An 18,888-nucleotide genomic window follows, 5' to 3' on the forward strand; every position below is an offset into this window, starting at 1 on the left:
ACTTGCTGTACCTGCATACTATCCTTTTGTGTTTCATGCACAAGTACCCCCAGGTACCGCTGTACTGCAGCAATTTGCAATCTTTGTCCATTTAAATAATAACTTGCTCTTTGATTATTTTTCTGCCAAAATGCATGTCCTCACACTTTCCAACATTATACTCCATCTGCCAAATTTTTGCCCACTCACTTAGCCTGTCTATGTCCTTTTGCAGATTTTTTGTGTCCTCCTCACACATTGGTTTTCCTCCCATCTTTGTATCGTTCAAGTCGTTAATAAAGATTGTAAATAGTTGAGGTCCCAGCACTGATCCCTGCGGGACCCCACTACCCCACTAGTTACTGGTTGCCAACCAGATAATTAACCTTTTATCCCGACTCTCTGTTTTCTGTTAGTTAGCCAATCCTCTATCCATGCTAATATATTGTCCCCTACCCCGTGAACTTTTATCTTGTGCAGTAACCTTTTATGTGGCACGTTGTTAAATGCCTTCTGGAAGTCCAAATACACCACATCCACTGGTTCCCCTTTATCCACCCTGTTCGTTACATCCTCAAAGAATTCCAGCAAATTTGTCAAACATGATTTCCCCTTCATAAATCCATGCTGACTCTGCCTGCCCGAATTTTGCTTAAGAAGGCATGTGGAATACTTGCCTTTATTAGCTGAGGCATGGAATACAAGAGCAGGGAGGTTATGCATGAACTGTACAAAACAGTAGTTGGACCACAGCTAGAGTACTGCGTGCAGTTCTGGTCACCACATTACAGGAAAGATGTGATTGCACTGGAGAATTTTCGCTATGAGGAAAGACTGGATAGGCTGGGGTTGTTTTTTTTGAAACAGAGGAGGCTGAGGGGAGACCTGGTTGAAAAGTATAAAATTGAGGAGCCTGGATAGGGTGGCTGGAAAGGACCTATTTCCCCTAGCAGAGGGGTCAACAACCAGGGGGCATAGATTTAAAGTAATTGGTCGGAGGTTTAGAGAGCATTTGAGGGGAAATATTTTCACCCAGAGAGTGGTGGGGGTCTGGAACTCACTGCCTGAAAGGGTGGTAGAGACCGAAACTCTCACCACTTTTTAAAAAGTACTTAGATGTGCACTTGAAGTGCTGTAACCTGCAGGGCTACGGACCAAGAGCTGGAAAGTGTGATTAGGCTGGATAGCACTTTGTCGAGGGGCACAGACACAATGGGCCAAAATGGCCTCCTTCCGTGCTGTAAATTTCTATGATTCTATGATTATCATCACTACTGGCCTACATGGACCTTCCTCTGAGATCAGGGAAGGTCACATCCAGAATGTCAAAATGATTTAATCTCCCTGAAGAAAGTGAATAACAAGCAGATAAAACTGGGTAACTTCTGCCTGACTCTGAACATGAATGAGAACTCTAGGATATGAATTTAACATGATAATCAACATTACTCAACCTTGACCAAACGCTCAACGTTCCTTAGGTCCCAACAGGATTCGAACCATAATGTTACACTAAGCATCTTACCCCATTTATATTAAGAAAATGCTGCTGCTGAATTTGCTCCATTTACATTGCAAGGCTAATTCAGCAACAATAGAAGAACTGCATGCATGAAAGCTTTGCACATGTACAGCTGTTCAGAAGTAGTTTGCGACCACAAAGCATTTTCTTAATATAAATGGGGTAAGATTATGGCTCGAATCCTGTTGGGATCTCTAAGGACCGTTGTGCAGCTGGTCATGGTTGAGTAATGTTGATTATAATGTTAAATTCATATCCTAGAGTTCTCTTTCACGTTCAAAGTCGAGGGGAAGTTACCAAGTTTTATCAGCTTGTTATTCACTTCCTTCAGGAGATTAAATAATTTGTAGAAAGTGCGCAATAAAAGAAAAATCTGCAACTGCTCTAAATCTGAAACAAAGTAGAAAATGTTGGAGGAACAGCAGGCTAGTCAGCATCCGAAAAGTCATAACTCATCTTTTCTCTTTACATATGGTAATTGACCTGCAGTATATTTCCAGGATCTTATTTTTCATTTCACAAGTGCATGAGGTGTCAAACTGTTTATGGCTTGTAGGAAGCGTCAAGTGTGATGTGATTTTTATTTTTGTTCCACACCTTTCTGATATTTTTTATGCAAAATGTTTTTAAAAATTCACTACTTCCATTTGTTTTCTCTTTGAGTTCCTCCTTATGCAACTTTAATAATCAAGAGAGCAATCGGGTGATATCTTTTCAATTCTCTGACACCACACTCAACTCAAGATGATGTCCATTCCTATGGGAGCACCATACCTTCCTCCCACCCCTGACAATCCTGAAATCGTCAATTCACCATTTGTGGCATTATTTATTTTGGGGAGACCACAGTATTGGTAACAAATGGACAGTTAAATATTAACAGTTATATCTTTTTCATAGTGCAAGTAACATATCAGATTTAGCACAATCTTGTACCTTGTGTGTTTTGGATGGCCTTGAAACATGTGTTCCAGTAAAGATTTGCAACAAATAAACCTGAAGCAGCATCCTGCTGCTGTTTTGTCAGAATGTAAGGAAAAACGGTTTGTGGCAACATAGGGAAGGCTTGCCGCCTTTCATCTTGACCTAGATTGTCCCCTTTTATTATAAATGGAGAGAGCATTTACGCTTTTGTACTGTAGCGTTTTCCATAGGTTTGTGCTAGGTGTGCCGCCAGTTTTAACCCTCCTCAATAATGTAGAATCTGCAGTTGATTCCATTAGTTATTTGAAATGCTTCCTCGTATTAGAACTACTGTCCTTGACTTGCTGTAGACCAAAACTTTAACATATAGGAATGACATCTTTCTCTGCATGTAGTTCACCTGAATTTGTAAAAGTGCACCAAGAACAGAATGTATCTTTCAAAGTTTGCATTGAATGTATTTAAAACAAAAGCTGCCTGATATTAAAAGATTTAAGTTGATCTTTCTGGCAGCTACTGGGGATGTTGCGTTGTACCATTTTAACACAGACCCGACTGCAATTGTACAGACTTGACCTAGCAGTTATAATCCACAGCTGGAAAGAATCTGTCACTGAGGACCACTCTTGTATTTTGGGTTGTGTTCTCAATAAGGAAAGGTTGGATGCATGTCTGGGTCATGTCCGTTTCAACCTGTTCCTACGATGCCTGCGTCTGCGCACATTCAGAGGCTAAACTTGAGGATATAGTCAATGTATTCACTGAAGCATATGAAAGCATGGGCCTTAAGTTTAACATCTGTAAGACAAAGGTCCTCCACCAGCCTGTCACCACCGCACAGCACTGCCCTCCAATCATCAAGATTCATGGCGCGGCCCTCGACAACGTGGACCATTTTCCATATCTCGGGAGCCTCTTATCAACAAAGGCAGACATTAATGCGGAGATTCAACATCGCCTCCAGTATGCCAGTGCAACCTTCGGCCGTCTGAGGAAAAGAATGTTTGAAGACCAGGCCCTCAAATCTACCACCAAGCTCATGGTCGACGGGGCTGTAGTAATACCCGCCCTCCTGTATGGCTCAGAGGCATGGACGATGTATAGAAGGCACCTCAGGTCGCTGGAGATATATCACCAACGATGTCTCCGCAAGATCCTGCAAATCCCCTGGGAGGACAGGCGCACCGACATCAGTGTCCTCGACCAGGCTAACATCCCCAGTATTGAAGCACTGACCACACTCGATCAGCTTCGCTGGGCAGGCCACATAGTTCGCATGCCAGATACGAGACTCCCTAAGCAAATGCTTTATGCGGAGCTCCTTCATGATAAACGAGCCAAAGGAGGACAGCGGAAACGTTATAAGGACACCCGCAAAGCCTCCCTGGTAAAGTGCAACATCACCACTGACACCTGGGAGACCCTGGCCGCAGACCGCCCGAGGTGGAGAAAGTACATCCGGGAGGGCGTTGAGCTCTTCGAGTCTCAACGCAAAGAGCGTGAAGAAGCCAAGCGCAGGCAGAGGAAAGAGCGCGCGGCAAACCAGCCCCACCGACCCCTTCCCTCGACGAATGTCTGTCCCACCTGTAACAGGGTCTGTGGCTCTCGTATCGGACTGTTCAGCCATCAACGAACTCACTTTAGGAGTGGAAGCAAGACCTCCTCGATTCCGAGGGACTGCCTATGATAATGATGACTTCAAAATAGGTTAGATTTTGTTCAAACATGAACCAGTCTATTAATACCGATGGGTTGGGAGAATAAATGCATTTTGTCTTGAGTAATTACAGTAACGGGATTTAAATAAAGAAAATACTAACCAAACTCTAACTCTATGAATGCTTGTCCATCATATGATGAGAAAATAATTCGGCCCAATATCAGTATGTGGTACTTAAAATTAGATACGGTAACAAAAGTAGGAACATATTTGCCATGTTAAAAAAATTTTTAATAAAATGTAGAAAATGAATTAACAATTGGGTGCTTGCACCAAGAATAGTTTTATCTTTTTAATAATTGTGCACGAGTTCTAGAATCCTTGATGTTGAGCAGAATCTGTCGAGCTGGAGCAAACCAGATGTTTCCACAGAAAATCATGGGAAACTCTGAAATTCTTTGAGGAAAACATATTCATAGTGATACGGCTAATAAAATTATACATGCATATTTTTATATTATGTGTCAACTTTAACTAGCTGGCAGAGATTTTTTACAAAGCTGTTTTACAAATCTATTTTTCACATCTGCCCCGCTTGCTCTTGGTATCTCCTGTGACTCACATGTGCCGAAGCAGTTCCTCTGCATGAAACATTTAATATTACATGCTTTAATAAAATACATGTACACTCTGCCTTGGAAGATTTCTGGTTTGTATTACATTACAGGGTACCTTGTTTCTAGGTCATTGCTTAATATTTGACAGTACAGGTTGAACCTCCCTTATCTGGCACCCTCGGAACCTGGCCTGTACCGAATAAGGGATTTTGCCGGATGAGAGATGGTCAGCAGGTCGGGGGGAGGGGTGGGGGGAGAAGATTGACCGCCGGCCCCAAAGTGTCAGCGACACCACCGGGAGGTCAGCGCGGCCCGAGCAAGCCCGAAGAGACAGCACGCCCCGAGAGGGCACGAAGAGTCGGCGCGGCCCGCCAGCCCGACCCCCCCAGAGGGAGCGCTGAGCGGAGGGAGCAACTGGCCCGAGGACTCAGCCCGCCGGCCTGACCCCCCCAAGAGGAAGCGCTGAGCGGAGGAGCGGCCGGCCAGAGGACGCGGCTCACCAGCCCAACCGTTCTCAGAAATATACATTAAAAAAAAAAAAATTTGTACAGGGTACTCACCAATATAATCTTTCTCCTCGATGCCGGGGTTATCGGCTGTCTCCTCCTCGTCGCCCTGCTGGAACTACAGTCCTCGGGCCGGCCGCTCCTCCGCTCGGCGCTCCCTCCGAGGGGGTCGGGTCGGTGGGTCACATCCTCAGGCCGGCCGCTCCTCCGCTCAGCACTCCCTCCAAGGGGGTCAAGCCGGCGGGCCTCGGTCCCGGCTATTCCTCCACTCAGCGGGGTCGCACCGACTCCAGGCTCCAGGCCCGCTCGGGCGGCCGACCACCTCCCCCCCCCCCTCCATCCCTCCGACCTCGGGCCGCCTCCGCCCCACCCCTCCCCTCAACCGACCTGCTGACCCCCCCTCATCCGGCAAAATCCCTTAGTCGGCACAGGCCAGGTCCCGGGGGTGCCGGATAAGGGAGGTTCAACCTAACCTGTATTCACTTTTAGCACCCCAAGAGTGGAGTGGAGCGGAGCACTAAGAGAAGCGTTGTACACCCTTAGGGCGCTAACCCTGATTGCTGGGGTGCTATCACGAGAGCGCTGCTGAAGTTCTGGCGCTAGGAAACAGGCATCTTAGCGCCTAAAGGGGAGGTCAGCTGGGCCACCCGAAAAGTTAAGGAAAAGCCAAGGCAGCTAAACAACAGTGTTCAGCATCTAGAGAGATGCATTAATGGGAAAAAAATATGGCCCCTCTGACGTATCGCCCGTGATGCCTGCTTTCCCTGTCTGAATTAATGCCAGGCGCTACGGCATGCGAAAGCAGTCAAGTTCGCGACCGCGATACACTCGGTGACGTCAATGAGTGGGCGGCGCTAGCAAGCACAGCGCACTGTCATCGCAGTCGCTAAACCTTCGGCGCTCGGGCGGGAGGTGCTCTCTCGGGTGCTAACGGGTGGCGCTAACCAACCAAATTTCTCCCCCAATATCTGAATACACAAAGCTTTCACAACAAAATAGATGAATTAATAGTGCAGATAGAAATGAATAGGTTTGATCTAAGAGCCATTACGGGAGACATGGTTGCAAAGTGACCAAGATTGGGAACTAAATATTCCTGGATACTTTTAGAAGAGATAGGCAAAATGGAAATGGAGGAGGGATAGCTCTGATAATAAAGGATGGGATAGACAGTAGAGAGAAAGGATCTGAAAATCAAGCAATAGAATCAGTTTGGGTAGAGTTAAGAAACAGCAAGGGGCAATAAACATTGGTGGGAGTTGTTTATAGGTCCCCAAACAATAGTTCTAATGTAGGGCAGAGTATAAATCAGGAAATTAGAGGCGCATCTAACAAGGGTAATAATACAGTAATCATGGGGGACTTTAATCGACATATAGACTGGGCAAACCAAATTTGCTGTAATAGTGTGGAGGATTAATTCATGGAATGTCTCCAAGATAGTTTTCTAGATCAGTATGGTGAGGGACCAACTAGGGAACAGGCTATTTTAGATCTAGTTTTGTGCAATGAGAGAGGGTTAATTAATAACCTTGTAGTAAAAGGGCCCTTGGGGAAGAGTGACCGTAATATGATAGAATTTATATTAAGTTTGAAAGTGATTTAGTTAAATCTGAAACTAGGGTCTTAAATCTAAACAAAGCAAACTACATTGGTATGAGGGGCGAGTTGGCTAAAGTAGATTGGGAAAATACATTAAAAGGTATGATGATAGACGGACACTTAAAAAATTAATACATAATTTGCAACAAATATACCTTCCTTTAAGGCACAAAAACCCCACAGAAAATGTGGTCCAACCGTGGTTAACAAGAGAAGTTAAAGATGGTATTCGATCAAAGGAAGAGATTTATAATGTTGCCTAAAAGAGTAGTAAGCCTGAGGATTGGAAAGATTTTAGAATTCAGCAAAGGAGGACCAAGAAATTGATAAAGAAAGGGAAAATAGAATATGAGAATAAACTAGCGAGAGACATAAAAACAGACTGTAAAAGCTTCTATAGGTATGTAAAAAGGAAAAGATTAGCAAAAGTAAATGTGGGTCCCCTACGGGCTGAGACAGGAGAAATTATAATGGAGAATACGGAAATGGCAGAGAAATTAAACAAATACTTTTTGTACCTGTCTTCACGGAAGAAGACATCAAAAACCTCTCGGAAATTAGTTGAGCAATGTGTCTAGCGCGAATGAGGAACTGAAAGAAATTAGTATCAGTAAAAAAAAATAATACTGGGGAAATTAATGGGACTGAAAGCCGATAAATCCCCTGGCCCTGATGGACTACATCCTAGGGTTTTGAAAGAGGTGGCTATAGAGATAGTGAATGCATTGGTTGTCATCTTCCAAAATTCCATAGATTCTAGAACACTTCCTGCAGATTGGAAGGTAGCTAATGTAACCCTGCTATTTAAGAAAGGAAGGAGAGAGAAAACACGGAAGTACAGACCAGTTAGCCTGACATCAGTAGTAGGGAAAATGCTAGCATCCATTATGAAGGACATGGCAACAGGGCACTTAGAAATGAATAATAGGACTGGGCAGAGTCAACACAGATTTATGAAAGGGAAATCATGTTTAACAAATCTGAGTGTTTTGAGGTTGTAACTAACATAATAGATAAGGGGGACCCAGTGAATGTGATGTATTTGAATTTTCAGAAGACAGTCAACAAAGTGCCACACGAGCTTATTAAACAAAATTAGGGCTCATGAGATTGGGGGTAATATACTAGCATGGATTAAGGATTGGTTAATGGACAGAAAACAGTGAGTAGGAATAAACGGGTCATTTTCGGGTTGGCAGACTGTGACTAGTGGGGTTCCATAAGGATCAGTACTTGGGCTTCAGCTATTCATAATCTATATCAATGATTTGAATGAGGGAACCAAATATAATATATCCAAGTTTGCTAATGAAACAAAGCTAGGTGGGAATGTAAGGAGGATGCAAAGAGACTTCAAGGGGATATAGTCAGGCTAAGTGAATGGGCAAGAACATGGCAAAAGGAATATAATCTGGAGAAATGTGGAAGTTATCAATTTTGGTAGGAAAAACAGAAAAGCAGAGTATTTTTAAAATGGTAAGAGATTGGGAAATGTTGGTGTTCAGAGGGACGTGGGTGTTCTTGTACAGTACATGAATCACTGAAAGTTAACATGCAGGTATAGTAAGCAATTGGCCTTTATTACAAGAGGATTTGAGTATGAGTAAAGATGTCTTACTGCAATTATATATGGCCCTGGTGGGACCTGGAGTTTTGGTCACCTTACCTAAGGAAGGATATACTTGCCATAGAAGCGCAAGGAAGGTTCACCAGACTGATTCCTGGGGTGGGGGGTGGGGAGGGATTGATCTTTTAGAAGAGATTGAGTAGACTAGGCCTATATTCTCTACAGTTTAGAAGAATGAGAGGTGATCTTATTGAAACATACAAAATTCTTACAGGACTTGACAGAGTAGATGCAGGGAGGATGTATCCCCTGGCTGGGAGTCTGGAACCAGAGGTCACAGTCTCAGAATAAGGGGTCGGCCATTTAGGAGTGAGGTGAGGAGAAATTTCTTCACTCAGAGGGTGGTGAATCTTTGGAATTCTCTACCCAGAGGGCTGTGGACAGATCGATAGATTTTTGGATATTAAGGGAATCAAGAGATATGGGATTCTGCAGGAAAGTGGAGTTGAAGTGGAAGATCAGCCATGATCTTATTGAATAGCAGAGCAGGCTCGAGGGGCCGAATGGCCTACTCCTGCTCCTATTTCATAAGTTCTTGTATTAAAACCACAACCGTCAGAATGGCAAATCATTTTACCCAGGTATTCCATTTGCACGCTAACTCAAAATACCCTTTTGGAGAACATTCAAGTAAATGTATAATGAAGATTTATTTTTGTTCCAGTGAACATTGATTTAAAGCTTGTTTTTTGCTCTTTGTCAGAAATGAAAAAAGTATTTCATTTTTGTATAACATCTGGGGGTGAAATTTTTCTTGGCACACCTGAGTGATGTCTAAATGATTTTGCTCTTTTTTTGTGCACTCTCACAAACACAATTTTTCCGGAAGCTCTGGTGTGTTTAGGTGTGCTAAAAATAATGCACAACTGTAGTGCCTATCCAAAAGCAAATGCAAATGGCCATTTAACCAGTGTAAATAGCACTCTGGTGCACAATTTCAAGGAGAAGTGAAAGGACTGTGCATACAGAGGAAGTAAAGATTTGTAGATGACGATCTCCAGGTTATAGTCGATGGTGTGAGGGAAAGGCTTGCATCCTAGGGTCTTAAGAGAAGTAGCAAACTGGGCAGGGATTGTGGATGCATTGGTTGTAATTTACCAACATTACCTGGATTCTGGGGAGGTCCCAGATTGGAAAACTGCAAATGTAACGCCCCTATTTAAAAAAGGCGGCAGACAAAAAGCAGGAAACTATAGATCAATTAGCCTAACATCTGTGGTTGGGAAAATGTTGAGTCCATTATTAAAGAAGCAGTAGCAGAACATTTGGAAAAGCATAATTCGGTCAGGCAGAGTCAGCATGGATTCATGAAGGGGAAGTCATGTTTGACAAATTTGCTGGATTTCTTTGAGGATGTAACGAACAGGGTGGATAAAGGGGAACCAGTGGATGTGGTGTATTTGGACTTCCAGAAAGCATTTGACAAGGTGCCACATAAACGGTTAGTGCACAAGATAAAAATCCATGGGGTTGGGGGTAATATATTAGCATGGATAGAGGATTGGCTAACTAACCGAGAACAGAGAGTCGGGATAAGTGGTTCATTCTCTGGTTGCCAACCAGTAACTAGTGGGGTGCCGCAGGGATCAGTGCTGTGATCCCAACTATTTACAATCTGTATTAACGACTTGGAAGAAGGGACTGAGTGTAACGTAGCCAAGTTTGCTGACGCTACAAAGATGGGAGGAAAAGCAGTGTGTGAGGAGGACACAAAAAATTTGTAAAAGGACATAGACAGGCTAAGTGAGTGGCCAAAAATTTGGCAGATGGAGTAAATGTTGGAAAGTGTGAGGTCATGCACTTTGGCAGAAAAAAATCGAAGAGCAAGTTATTATTTAAATGGAGAAAGATTGCAAAGTGCCGCAGAACAGCGGGACCTGAGGGTACTTGTGCATGAAACACAAAAGGATAGTATGCAGATGCAGTAAGTGATCAGGAAGGCCAATGGTATCTTGGCCTTTATTGCAAAGGGGATGGAGTATAAAAGCAGGGAAGTCTTGCTACCGCTATACAAGGTATTGGTGAGGCCACACCTGGAATACTGCGTGCAGTTTTGGTTTCCATATTTACGAAAGGATATACTTGCTTTAGAGGCAGTTCAAAGAAGGTTCACTAGGTGTTTCCGGGGATAAGGGGGTTGACGTATGAGGAAAGGTTGAGTAGGTTGGGCCTCTACTCATTGGAATTCAGAAGAGAGGTGATCTTATCGAAACATATAAGCTTATGAGGGGGCTTGACAAGGTGGATGCAGAGAGGATGTTTGCACTGATGGTGGAGACTATAACTAGAGGGCATAGTCTTAGAATAAGAGGCTGCCCATTTAAAACAGAGATGAGGAGAAATTTCTTCTCTCAGAGGGTTGTAAATCTGTGGAATTCGTTGCCTCAGAGAGCTGTGGAAGCTGGGACATTGAATAAATTTAAGACAGAAATAGACAGTTTCTTAAACGATAAGGGGTTATGGGGAGCGGGCAGGGAAGTGGAGCTGAGTCCATGATCAGATCAGCCATGATCTTATTGAATGGCGGAGCAGGCTCGAGGGGCCATATGGCCTACTCCTGTTCCTATTTCTTATGTTCTTATGTTATGAGATCTTCTCTGTATTGTGCAAGGGGTCAACATGCAGAGGGCCAACACACTAATAATCAGGGATTCAGGCTGGTGTGAGAGGCCATTACACTGGCTGTAAATGCGGGGTCTTGCTCAGATGCGAGAGTCCTATCACTGAGTCAAGCTGGCACGAAGCAACAGCAATAATGAAAAATTGGTTACAAAAACCAGAAAAGAACATTCAATTAATAACGTTTGGCCTTGAGGAAAGAGCTCCTCAATCATAGCCTGCTTTTGGTGTTGTCATCATTATCATCTTAGTGTGCCATGACTTCTCTCATGTCTTCATCAAGTAGATAGTTGTATGTCTCTTTCCATGGTTATATTGTGCAGCACATCACTGCCATTTTGCTACTGCCTCTGGGGAATATTATAATACATTCTGGTACATGTTAAATACAAGGTTTCAGCACCCCAGATGTATGCCTGATGTGGTTACAGGCTCTGTTCTCCTTCGAGCAGAGGCAGTTAAGGGAGATTTGATAAAGGTGTTCGAAATCTTGAAGGATTTTAATCGAGTAAATAAAGTGAAACTGTTTCCAGTGGCAGATGGGCCGTTAACCAGAGGACACTGATTAAGGTAATTGACAAAAGAACCAGAGGCCTTTATTGCAAAGGGGATGGAGTATAAAAGCAGGGAAGTCTTGCTACAGTTATACAGGATATTGGTGAGGCCACACCTGGAATACTGTGTGCAGTTTTGGTTACCATATTTACGAAAGGATATACTTGCTTTGGAGGCAGTTCAGAGAAGGTTCACTAGGTTGATTCTGGAGATGAGGGGGTTAACTTATGAGGAAAGGTTGAGTAGGTTGAGTCTCTATTGGAATTCCGAAGAATGAGAGGTGATCTTATCGAAACGTATAAGATTATGAGGGGGCTTGACAAGGTGGATGCAGAGAGGATGTTTCCACTGATAGGGGAGACTAGAACTAGAGGGCATAATCTTAGAATAAGGGGCTGCCCATTTAAAACTGAGATGAGGAGAAATTTCTTCTCTGAGGGTTGTAAATCTGTGGAATTCGCTGCCTCAGAGAGCTGTGGAAGCTGGGACATTGAAAAAATTTGATAGAAATAGACAGTTTCTTAAACAGTAAGGGAATAAGGGGTTATGTGGAGTGGGCAGGGAAGTGGACCTGAGTCCACGATCAGATCAGCCATGATCGTATTAAATGGCGGAGCAGGCTCGAGAGGCCGTATGGCCTACTCCTGCTCCTATTTCTTATGTTCTTATGTAACAAGTGGAAAAAAATTTACACCGCAAGTTGCTTTGATCTGGAATGCACTGCCTGAAAGGGTAGTTGGTGGAACCAGAATCAATACTAATAAAACTGATTAATACTTGAGGAGGGCTATGGGGAAAGAGCAGTGGACTGGGACTAATTGGATAGCTATTTCAAAAAGCTGGCACAGTGTGCCGAATGGCCTCTTTCTGTGCTGTATCATTGTGATTCTATGAATATCCAATAGGTGAGCACCCTCATTCTGTTAGGCTCTGTAACCATTGCAAGTTAGTTTTTTTTTCTCTTCCCTCTCACTCCTGATGATGCCATTACTGAGCAATTTGCAACCAGTGCTTAAAATAAAGTGCTGAAATAAAGAGGCGGTGAGGAAGATCGCACCTAAATTAGCTGCAAACTTAAACCCTGGGTTATCAGCGCTTGTTCAAAACAATGGGTTCATAAATTCAATAAATAGATTAAATAGAAGGATGAATTTAATCTCAATACTTTCTAACTATATGAATTTTAACCGCAATATTGCAATGTTCTTGCTGCTTCAGTTGGATACCCATAACTGAATTCTGAAGAGGATATATTCTTTTTTTTTACAAAATGGAGGATGCAGTAATATTACTGAAATTGTAGAAATGTTATAAATATGTATTTTAAAGGAAATAATCAGTTTTGACAGGGAGCATTTTTCGACTGCTTTCTCCTAACCCTCAAGCAATTATCGCTTTAAACACTTTGAATTACAGAGAGGTTTTTGGCATTCATTTTTTGAGTACAGCTGTAACCATTCTCTTTAGATTCCTAAGCATTGTTTATCTAAATGGGAATATCTCTCTTACACTAGGCTAATAATTGCAATAGTTCCGTGTTAAGTTGTTTGCATTATCTGCTTGTTCAACAATCCTCCTTTTTGCTTTCCTTTCATGGTCTGGTTTATCACTCTAATGTGATGTTCAACTGGACGACGTGTACTTTGTCCTCTTTGTTTCTCTATACTGTACAAAATAGTTGCTATGTTTAAAAATAAAAAAGCAGTTGTTGAGGTTTCCTCTTGGAGCTTTTATCCCACTTATTCATCACTCTGACAGGTTGGCTTTTGTGTGAGCACATGCTTTGTGCTTTTGGAGTTTTTTGCTCATCGCATTCTCTGGAACTCGGGCAAACTGAATAGTCTGAACTTTGGCAGAACTTTAAACAGGGATTTTTTTTTCCCATTGCCTTATCTGTCTCTGTTGCTATATTTACAGGGACATTCCTGTGGACTTCAAGTACATTGCTGAGCCAAGTATGCACTCCATGCCTGCAGTAACGTTGTCACCAAACGGTGAGTTTGTCTATTCTCTGCACTCATTGTGCTATCCTGACCATTAAGCCACAACTTAATTAAAAAATACTGTGCCTGATGCTATGTTAATTTATTTAACAATATAGTTGGTCACAATAACTTGCATGTATATAGCACCTTTACAATGTCCCAAGGCACTTCACAGGAGCGCTATCAAACAAAATTTGACACCAAGCCACATGAGATACTAGGACAGATGACCAAAAGAGCTAGGTTTTACGGAGCATCTTAAAGGAAGAGAGAGGGGTAGCGAGGCGGAGAGGTTTAGGGATGGAATTCCAGAGCTTGGGGCCTAGGCAGCTGCAGGCACGGCCACCAATGGTAGAGTGATTAAAATCAGGGTGCGCAAGAGGTCAGAATTGGAGAAAAGCAGAGATCTCAGAGGGTTGTAGGGCTAGAGGAGGTTACAAAGATAGGGAGGGGTGAGGCCATGGAGAGATTTGAAAACAATGATAAGAATTTTAAAATCGAGTTGTTGCCAGCCCGGGAGCCAATGCAGGTCGGCGAGCACAGGGATGATGGGTGAACGGGACTTGATGCGAGTTAGGATATGGGCAGTGGTGTTTTGGATGAGCTCAAGTTTATGTAGGGTGTAAGATTGAGATTGGCCAGGAGAGCATTGGAATAGTCAAGTCTAGAGGTAACCGGCATGAATGAGGATTTCAGCTGCAGATGAATTACGGCAGGGGTGGATGGTGTTGTACACAGAATCAAGACCAAATGTAGTCTTCAAGTGAAGCGGAGTTGAAGGACAAGGATATTTGGACCGGGCGCACATATGGAATTCGGTCCCCATTTTAAAGTTATACATTTTGTTCTTCTTCTTTTGATTTTTGTGTTCCTATTTATAGTTAAGTAGCAAAACATGCAAGAATTTGGGAAGCAGAAAAGTAGAGTTCGTTGGAGCATAGGAATTTCTCTGGAGTACAGGCTGAGGAGCTGGGAAGTGTTACAGCTGTGACAAGTTTACATAGGCAGTTTCCATTATAAATGTGAACTTGGGAACTTCAAATGGAAACGGTTGACACCAGAATTGCACACACAGATGTGAATTTGTTTTTACTATAGATGTACTTTGTATGAGCCACTTGTATGGAATTAACTATTCTGTCACAAATGTCTGGCTGTCCGACCTGCTACACTTGCAAACACTGCCCTTTTATTTTAAAGATAGGGGAGGGCCTACAACAAAAAACCATTCATCTTGGATATTTTGTGATTATTTGGAAGTTATGGATGGTTTGTGCCATCAGCAGTTTCATCCATTAAAATATAGTTGGGATGTATATTATTTCTGAGCACCAAAATCATGAATGTAGGCAAGGTGGACAAATTTTGGGGTAAAACTAGAAAATTTTCTTCCTCCCCATTGCAACGTTTCATTCTACATGCTAGGTGATCTGTTTCTCGACCTCTACTTATGCACTACCTTGTAAAAGACTTTTGGGAGAGCCACATCCTGGTGTACTTCCTCACCTTATTTATATTTGTTTCCCGCCCTGCCCCCTCCCAAGGGCAAACATGCTTTGTGAGGCAAACAAGATACAGATCTTCCAGGTATGGAACTTACTTCTCCGACTCATATCCTACTGCTCTGTGTCTCAGGATACTGGTACATCTACAAGAACTCTTCATAATAAATTAATCTCTAATACGGATAGAGGGAGTTAAAGAAACTGAGACATACTTTTAAATCTGACGTAAAGTTGGCACTTGCAGGAGTTTACATTTAAGCCTTAAATAGTAATTATTGTGTGGGATACATGCAAAAGACCTGATTACTTTCTCCTTTGTTTCCTGTGTAGGCAAATGGCTGGCATGTCAATCAATGGACAACCAAATTCTAATCTTTGGAGCGCAAAATAGATTTAGACTGAACAAGAAAAAGATCTTCAAGGGCCACATGGTGGCAGGTTATGCCTGTCAGGTGGATTTTTCACCTGATATGAGGTGAGTTTTTTAGTTGTGACTTTTTGACGAATTTATTTCTGATTCTCTGTGGCATTTAAATAGAACTTTTCAAGTGATAGAATACTCTCCACTTGCTTGGATGAATGCAGTTCAAGAAACTCAACACCATCCAGGACAAAGAAGCCCACTTGATCAGTACCCCATCCACCGCCTTTAACATTCATTCCCTCCACCACTGGCACAACGTGGCTGCGGTGGGTGCCATCTACAAAATGCACTGCAGCAACTCGCCAAGGCTTCTTCGATAGCACCTTCCAAACCTGCTACCTCTACCACCTAGAAAGACAAGAGCAGCAGGCGCAAAGGAACACCACCACCTCCAAGTTCCTTTCCAAGTCACACACCACCCTGACCTGTAAATATATTGGCATTTCTTTATTGTTGCTGGGTCAATATCCTGGAGCTCCCTACTTAACAGTATTATGGGGGGGACCTTCACCACACGGACTATAGAAGTTCAAAAAGTGGCTTACCGCCACCTTCTCAAGGGCAATTGGGGATGGGCAATAAATGCTGGCCTTGCCAGCGACGCCCACATCCCATGAGTGAATTAAAGAAAGAGTATGCAGTGTTAAAGGCTGAACTGAGGTGACCTTTGGGGAAAAGGATGCAACTATACTACATTTTTTTAAACCTTGTAATTATTGGCGGGCATACACTGGACAGAGTTTTGTGTGGAAAATACATGTAGTTTGTATGACAGTTATCTGAATATTCTATTGAAAACTATTGTTGTTTGAAACAAGCATGGCAATGGAACAAATAGTTAATGTTGAGTGATTGACCTTGGAAGGTATTTGCTAGTACTATGATATTTTGAAACTCCTCAAGAATAGTGTATTATTTCTATTATTCAGGTTTTTCATGCCTTGCATCACAGATGGAAGGTATCTTTGGAACTATTTGCATGAAGCTTCCTATTTCACAACTACCTTAAAAATCCATATTTAAATGATGAATTAGACTTCGTTGTCTAAACTTATATACAGTACATCCACGTAAATTTATTTTAAAGGAAAAAAAGTACTAAATCTTGGTCACTGAAAAAACTTGTACAGGTACTTCTTTTGGTGTCCGTATGCCTTTTTTACACCTAAAGACCGATATCCTAGTCTTTGAAACAAACAAACTTTAAAACAAACTTTGCCATGCGTTCTGAAATAATTATTTTTTGTTCAAACAGCTATGTCGCCTCAGGAGATGCTGATGGAAAACTGAATATCTGGGACTGGAAGACGACCAAACTTTACAGTCGAATCAAAGCGCACGATAAGGTCTGCATAAGTGCAATCTGGCACCCACATGAAACGTCCAAAGTCATCACGTGCGGCTGGGACGGGCAGATCAAACTGTGGGACTGATGGGAGTTCCTGGAATTTAAAGGTTTATTTGGTATCGGGACTCTTCGGAGAAATCGTGTTTAGGTTCCTTGAGAAGTGCTCTCTGGCCAGATACTTGGTGCCTTCCTTGCTGGCTGAAGACACGGACATGCTCAAGGAGAAGTTGGCTGTATATTAGACTGAAAGGTTCAATACACAAGCATATTCGTCTGCTTCGTAACCTTTTCTAAATTTGAGTAATTTTCTGTTGTAGGTTACATTTTTTTTTAAATTCCAACAAAACCATCGCAGCCTAAAGCCATTTCCAGTTTCTAAAAGGTTCTTTTCAGACTCTGAACAGATTTCAAAATCTTCAGTATCGCTTGCATCCCCCATTATTTATTTTGTAATTTGTGCAGTTCTAAGGAAAGCTGTGGCCACAAACTGGAAAATACAAGATAGAAGAGATTTTCAAATGCATAACATCAAAAATCCAAATATTGGTGATGAAAATCTTTCAGTGCAAAGACTGGGCCATTTGCTTATTTTGGAAAAATCAGTTAAAAGAGCCCTCACAGGATTGCAGTGTCTTCAAAGAACCTGATGCCTTTGGAATGCAGAACTATTGTTTGATGCAACTATACCTAATGTATTACTTCAATGAACCATGGGTACCATTCTCCTGATATTTCAGGTTGCTTTCTTTTATCATATGTATATTTTAATGGAAACTGGATAATGCCTGTTTTTCTCCATACTTAATGAATATGGAATAGGAACATTCAGTTTTGAAATGAATAATTTCTGAGGATACGATTCTGTTAGAGAACCATCAATTACGGAGAAAAGCAGCCATTCTACTGTTAAGGAATTTGACCCTCATGGTGTCCCATTAATGAAAGTGACCATTCTTTAACTTTCTGTTGAAATAGTAAACTATATATATCATTCAGAAACCAAATTATTTACTGGTTCAAAACCATTGTTGACTGTATGGTCAGGAATGTTTGTATAAAAGGATTTTTTTTTGTTTTTCTGTTTATTCCTATTGCAAAATTAGTACGATCCTAGCCATACATCTGCATATTCTGTACTATAAACCTTGCAAGAAGAGTTTGTCCTTCAATGCAATGGTGACCCTTTATACAATGGAGACCTTTTATACAGAGAGCTGGTTACATAACTCCAAGGCTTTTAGTGAAATGTGAATAACCTCTGCATAACTGAAACAAAGGCAAAATACTGCGGATGCTGGAAATCTGAAATATAAGCAGAAATTGTTGGAACTACTCAGCATGTCAGACAGCATCAGTGGAGCCAGAATCAGAGTTAATTTTTCAGGTTGGTGACTTTCGTCAGAACTGGAAAATGTAACATTTTCCAGTTATTGACGAAAGGTTATCGACCAGAAACGTTAGCTGTTTATCTACAGATGCTGCCTGACCTGCTGAGTATTTCCAACATTTATATTTCTGTATCATTGAATGCTGGTTGAACCAGAAGGGAGAATCCTAAGTACCTGTTTTTTTGTGGAAAGTTGCAAGGAGGGCATGGAGTTGAAACAAAACCCATACATGCTGGCATTCACGGGTCTCCCAACAGAAGTCTTTAAATTATTTTTATGCTGCATGATTATGCTGCATGATTAATAAGAGTTTATTTTTTGACATTGAATATGCAGACTTAACGGTAAATTGAGTTCAAAGGGTTTTTTTTAACTACTGTGGCTTCTTTGTTGTACAGTGTATGCTAATAAACGTACTTTTCTATTCCATCGTGTGTATGTGCATGTGTGTGAGTGCATTTGTTTCAGTGGCATGTTGGTTTCCAGTGTCAATTTAAGGCTGACGGGGAAAGGACAGAGTTCATAATAAAATGCCAAGCAGTCAACTTTGACAGGCGAACAGAAAGCATTTTACAGAGGGAAGTTCAACTTGAACACTTGAACTTTTATGCACTGAAAATAGCCTGT

General features: G+C 42.1%; 1 protein-coding gene across 1 annotated transcript in view; it reads left to right on the plus strand.

The window, feature by feature from the left end:
- The window catches only part of cdc40 (cell division cycle 40 homolog (S. cerevisiae)), a 177,475-nt gene extending 158,787 nt beyond the window's left edge, over window positions 1-18,688 (plus strand). Inside the window, exons 13-15 of the mRNA XM_070885677.1 lie at window positions 13,529-13,605; window positions 15,432-15,576; window positions 16,781-18,688. Coding sequence (XP_070741778.1) covers window positions 13,529-13,605; window positions 15,432-15,576; window positions 16,781-16,958 — 400 coding nt within the window. The 3' untranslated portion in view covers window positions 16,959-18,688. The remainder of the gene's footprint in view (window positions 1-13,528; window positions 13,606-15,431; window positions 15,577-16,780) is intronic.
- Window positions 18,689-18,888: the final 200 nt, after the last annotated feature.

The sequence above is a fragment of the Pristiophorus japonicus genome, chromosome 7 (assembly GCF_044704955.1).
Source record: "Pristiophorus japonicus isolate sPriJap1 chromosome 7, sPriJap1.hap1, whole genome shotgun sequence".
NCBI classification, from domain to species: domain Eukaryota; kingdom Metazoa; phylum Chordata; class Chondrichthyes; family Pristiophoridae; genus Pristiophorus; species Pristiophorus japonicus.